This window comes from Manis pentadactyla, chromosome 1, assembly GCF_030020395.1.
Source record: "Manis pentadactyla isolate mManPen7 chromosome 1, mManPen7.hap1, whole genome shotgun sequence".
In the NCBI taxonomy this organism is placed as follows: Eukaryota; Metazoa; Chordata; class Mammalia; order Pholidota; family Manidae; genus Manis; species Manis pentadactyla.
In genome coordinates this window covers 99,650,550-99,656,549 of record NC_080019.1, presented here as the reverse complement: position 1 = coordinate 99,656,549, position 6,000 = coordinate 99,650,550, and the positions used below count along the sequence as shown (strand labels likewise).

Below are 6,000 nucleotides of genomic sequence, written 5' to 3'. Positions count from 1 at the left end.
CATAGAAGAAACGGACAACTTTCTAGAAAAATACAAACTTCCAAGGCTGACCCAGAAAGAAACAGAAAATCTGAACAGTCCAATTACCAGCAATGAAATTGAATAGGTAATCATAAAACTACCTAAGAACAAAATTCCTGGTCCAGATGGCATCACCAATGAATTTTATCAAACATTTAGTGAAGACCTAATACCCACCCTCCTTAAAGTTTTTCGAAAAGTAGAAGAGGATGGAATACTCCCAAATTCATTCTACAAGGCGAGCATCACACTAATACCAAAACCAGGTGAAGACACCACAAAAAAAGAAAATTACAGACCAATATCCCTGATGAACATAGATGCAAAAATACTCAATAAAATATTAGCAAAATGAATTAAAAAATATATAAAAAAGATCATCCATCATGATCAAGTAGGATTTATTCTAGAGATGCAAGGATGGTACAACATTAGAAAATGCATCATCATCATCCACCACATCAACAAAAAGAAGGGCAAAAACCACATGATCATCTCCATAGTTGCTGAAAAAGTATTCAACAAAATTCAACATCCATTCATGATAAAAACTCTCAAGAAAATGGGTATAGAGAGCAAGAACCTCAACATAATAAAGGCCATATATGACAAACCCACAGCCAACATCATACTTAACAGCAAGAAACTGAAAACCTTTCCTTTAAGATAGGAAACAAGACAAGGATGCCCACTCTCTCCTCTTTTATTCAACATAGTTCTGGAGGTCCTCGCCACAGCAATTAGACAACACAAAGAAATAAACGGCATCCAGACTGGTAAAGAGGAACTTAAACTGCCCCTTTTTGCAGATGACATGATTTCGTACATAAAAAAACCCTAAAGAATCCATTCCAAAACTACTAGATCTAATATCTGAATTCTGCAAAGTTGCAGGATACAAAATTAATACAGAGAAATCTGTTGCATTCCTATACACTAATGATGAACTAGCAGAAAGAGAAATCAGAAAAACAATTCCATTCACAATTGCATCAAAAAGAATAAAATACCTAGGAATAAACCTAACCAAGGAAGTGAAAGACCTATACGTTGAAAACTATAAGAAACTCATGAGAGAAATTAAAGAAGATACCAATAAATGGAAACACATTCCATTCTCATGGATAGAAAGAATTAATATTGTTAAAACAGCCTTCCTGCCTAAAGCAATCTACAGATTCAATGCAATTCCTATCAAAATACCAACAGCATTCTTCAATGAACTAGAGCAAATCATTCTAAAATTTATATGGAACCACAAAAAGACCCCAAAAAGCCAAAGCAATTATGAGAAAGAAAAATAAAGCTGGAGGGATTATGCTTCCCAACTTCAAGCTCTACTACGAAGTCACAGTAACCAAGACAATTTGGTACTGGTACAAGAACAAAACAATAGACCAATAGAACAGACTGTAGAGCCCATATTTAAACCCAAGCATATATGGTTAATTAATATATGATAAAGGAGCTATGGACATACAATGGGGAAATGACAGTCTCTTCAAAAACTGGTATTGGCAAAACTGGACAGCTACATGCAAGAGAATGAAACTGGATTATTGTTTAACCACATACACAAAAGTAAACTCAAAATGTAGCAAAGAACTGAATGTAAATCTTGAAACTCTAGAACTCTTAGGAGACAACATAGGCAAAAATCTCCTGAATATAAATATGAGCAACTTCTACCTAAATGCATCTCCTAGGGCAAGGGAAACAAAAGCAAAAATAAACACATGGGACTACATCAAACTAAAGAGCTTCTGTATGGCAAAGGATAATATCAACAGAACAAAAAGGCATCTTACAGTATGGGAGAATATATTTGTAAATGACATATCCACCAAGGAGTTAACGTCCAAAATATATAAAGAACTCACATGCCTCTACACCCAAAAAGCAAATAATCCGATTAAAAAATGGGCAGAGGATTTGAAGAGACACTTCTCCAAAGAAGAAATTCAGATGGCCAACAGGCACATGAAAAGATGCTCCACATCACTAATCGTCAAGAAAATGCAAATTAAAACCACAATGAGGTATCACCTCACACCAGTAAGGATGGCCAGCATTGAAAAGACTCAGAACAAATGTTGGAGAGGGTACGGAGGATGGGGAACCCTCCTACACTGCTGGTGGGAATGTATAGTTTCACCATTGTGAAAAGCAATATGGAGGTTCCTCAAAAAACTAAAAAATAGAAATACTCATTTTTTTTCTTCCCCCACCAGGTAATACCATTATTTCAGCTGAAGGATAGCAAAGTAATTTACTAGAGACCCTAAGAAATTGACATGGCCCCCACTGGAATTGACTACCACTTGTACTAGAAAATAAGACCAATACAATCTGTAGAGTATTATTGAAATGCTGCAGAAGTCTCAAACACAAATTCCTCCAGGAGTCATCAGACAACCACTGGGAAAACAAGGTACATGATACCCCAATTATACAGACATTCAAATTCAAGACATAAAAATCTCCCAGAGAGAACAAAGAAGAGCACCTCTCTGGGCAGCATTCAGCATCCAGTATCTGTATGAGCTTGGCTTTTCTAGCTAATTCCCTCAGGATACACCAAGGGCATATTTTTATTATCAGTTTTCTCATATAGCTTATTTTGGGACTTTGGGGAACTTCGTTGTAGTAAGGATTTTATTTGCACCTGCAAAACAAGGTGCTATACTAGGCTGTAATCTACATCAAGTTTATAAAACCGAGTGGATTTTCAAGACATAGTAAATAAACTATAGCTATAATCTATGGGTTTGCATTGCATTTTTCTAGCAAGTTTTGTCCTGGAGCCATATAGAAGATGCTCAGTTTGCATTCTTTTCTACTGTACGTTGTCTTCAGAGCAATAAGAATTAGAATTTTTGTGGAGTACCTGTCTTCATCTCACTTGTTTTTGATTGTTATGTGTAAGTGTAAAATGATGATTTACTTCGGAGCTTTGATTCTACATGATTATGTAATATTTAAGATATCCAAAAACATTACTGTTCTCAAATTTCACCTATAGGTATCTTATACTACAATTTCTAAAATGAAAAACAGAGCTCTTCACATATTCAACATGTACTTTTATTTTAAATAGCAGCACAACAAACACAGTGACATGACAGGACCATTACCTCAATAATACTGATAACATTCCTTGACAATTTGGCTTATAATTTACATACCTTGTTTTTATCTATAGCTATGTTAAATATTATCTTAAGATATACTGTAAAACACAAATGTTAAATATATACCAGTTACAAACAGAGTGGGCTTAGTTACTGTTTTCATGTTATTCAAATGAAATGATTTAAAGTTCTTCAAAATCATGTCCACTTGTGTTCATTGTTTCAGGATGCATGACCCGTCCCATGAATAGGATTGTACCTGCAATGGGTTTGAAGTAAACAAAACAATGAGATATTTATTTTTGTTCTTGCTTATAATTAGCAGTGTTCTAAAAATGAAAATATAGATTACTCTCATTTTAAAAATTATTTGAACATTAAAATTATCTGGTAATACAGAAAAATATTCTCAATCTTTAAGAGAACATTTGTTTTTGGCCTATTAAATGAAATTCTGTTCTCATAACAGACTTACCTGTTCTTCTGTTTCTGATAAGGAAGAAAAATGGATGGTCGACAATAACTTGAGGATACAGCACAGCCATCCTACTAATTGCGATCATTCCTACAGTGCAGAGAGAAAGTAATTACATGTCTGTGGATGTGCAGGGACTAATGAGTAATTTCTCCACCCATCTATGTTTAATGCAAAAGGAACAATTTATAAGAAACAAGATTTTAAAGGCTTAAAGAGAGAAAATTTATAAATAAAAGTGTTAGCAATTCAACTTGATCTTTTAAAAAAAAATACACACAATGCACACACACACACACACACACACACACACACACACACAATTTCTTCCCTCCATCCCACCAAAAATAATAGTAAAATTTATTCTGCCTGTTAGAAATTTTTTGTTCTCAGTCTCGGATAAATACTTATGGCTTTACTATCATCACCTTTGAATTAAGGGAAGGAGAAGAAGAAATAAAACATCCCAAACAAAAACGTAAGACAGTTGATTCATATTCTGCAATCATGATTCCTTTTGTCTGAAATTGGGATTTTTACACAGCAAGTCTCCAGGCTTCTAGTAAGTGGCCAGAATAGCAGTGATTAAAGGAAAAATACAGCAGTGAGAGATGCAATGGTGTTTCCTACAGCTGGGGAACTGAATTCCCCTGAGATCCTTATTACGGGACAATCATTTTCTGCTTGCTGGAAGATTCATTGTCAGGAAAATGTCAAGATAAAATTATGTAAGATTTTAATCTTTCTTGATGACTGAGACTACTGTGTTCCCATTTCCTACTAAAAACACTGGTTTAACTGGTGATGGCCTAGGACAAATTTTTGCAGAAGTTTAAAATAATGTGCAAATAATGATATGTTTCATTTTACCAGAGGAGGGAAAATCCTACTACAACTTGACGGTAGCTGTTGAACACAGGTTTGACATAAATCCAAACAAGTAAATAGAAAAAAAAGTCAACAGAAAAATCATTCTACCTTATCTAGGCAGGTCAGAACATTCAAAGTAACGCAAGACTTTTACCATTTTGCTTTGGACATGTGGTTTAGGTAAAAAATTTTAAATAATGTATTATAGATTATGATTTTATTATTATTACTTAGTTAAAATTATTTAAATTTATTACATGCTATCATATACTTTTGTTTATTTATGTGCTTTTAAAATAATCAAAACTTATCACTGACAAAATTAAGAACTGACTTTCACAAGTAATTAAGTAGAAAGAAAAATTTAAACAGGTAGCATAGCAGGAAAAGCTATTCTACAGAGCTGCCAGTGCCCTCCTGCCTCTCATTAGGGATGGGAGTTCCTCCCTGTCAGGGCACTGGAGTGAGCGCATGCTTCAGATCCTATTTAGGAAATTCTAGCTGGTTCGGCATTAGTTTGGCTTCTAAGAGCAGAGTCAGTTTTTCACCTTGGTTCTAAAAATGACTCCCATCCCCCACCTGGCATTGCTTTAAAAATACAAATCCAGAAAAGGCAAGTTTTTGGCACCTGAGCTGGCAGCAGCTTCTGAGCCTTCTTCATTGACCTCTATAAAGGACTTGTGAATCGCTTTGGAAAGGAAAATCTCTTTGTTATCTGCAAAAAAGAGATTAACAGAAGCATTTCTTCAGTATCAGAGATATGGAAGCATTTTACCCTTTAAATAGACATGAGAAATATAAGTGACATAGAATGTTGATATAAAACATAAGAGAGATGATGTAAGAGTGCATTTACGATTTGAGGGAACTGTTGAAGATGTGTTTTCTGACTTCCCCTTATTTTATGTTCTTTTGTTAATTTTCCCCTGCATTTTTATTGGTAATTTTACCATTGTTTATGTCTTGTATTGCTAGAAAAAAGGAAATGTGGCTGTGTTTTTAATGGCAACTTCAAATTAGTTCATAACTCAAGATAAAAACATCTCACACACTGTGCTCTAATTTGAAATTTAAAAACACAAAATGAAAACAGAAATCCAAATATAATCAAAATAAGAAATTTTTTAAAGTCTTTAATTACAATAATAATATAAATATCTTTGGCAATGAGAAACAAAATAGACTTTTAGGTTGTAGAAATGTGAATATTTTAAAAAGTTTTCCATTCCAGTTAATTGGTTTATCTAAGGATTCAAACATGCTTTATCCAGATATCAGAGGACATACACATTTTCAATAATAGGAGGACTTGTCTCCCATTGAATTGCCTTTCTATTCATGTTTAATTTTAAATTAATGGCTGTTATGGGCTCTTCTCTCAAAATTCCTATGTTAAAGTTCTAATCCTCAAGACTTCAGAATGTAACTATATTTAGAGATGGTCTTAAATTAAAATGAGGTCATTAGGGTGGGCCCTATTCCAATATGACTGGTGTCCTTTTA

At 34.0% G+C, this 6,000-nt stretch overlaps 1 protein-coding gene across 1 annotated transcript in view; it reads right to left on the bottom strand.

Moving 5' to 3' along the window:
• Window positions 1-3,083: 3,083 nt before the first annotated feature.
• The window catches only part of SERPINI1 (serpin family I member 1), a 65,503-nt gene continuing 62,586 nt past the window's right edge, over window positions 3,084-6,000 (bottom strand). Inside the window, exons 7-9 of the mRNA XM_057499817.1 lie at window positions 5,126-5,212; window positions 3,628-3,717; window positions 3,084-3,411 (exon numbers count right to left, since the gene is read on the bottom strand). Of these exons, the coding sequence (XP_057355800.1) occupies window positions 3,335-3,411; window positions 3,628-3,717; window positions 5,126-5,212 (254 nt within the window). The 3' untranslated portion in view covers window positions 3,084-3,334. The remainder of the gene's footprint in view (window positions 3,412-3,627; window positions 3,718-5,125; window positions 5,213-6,000) is intronic.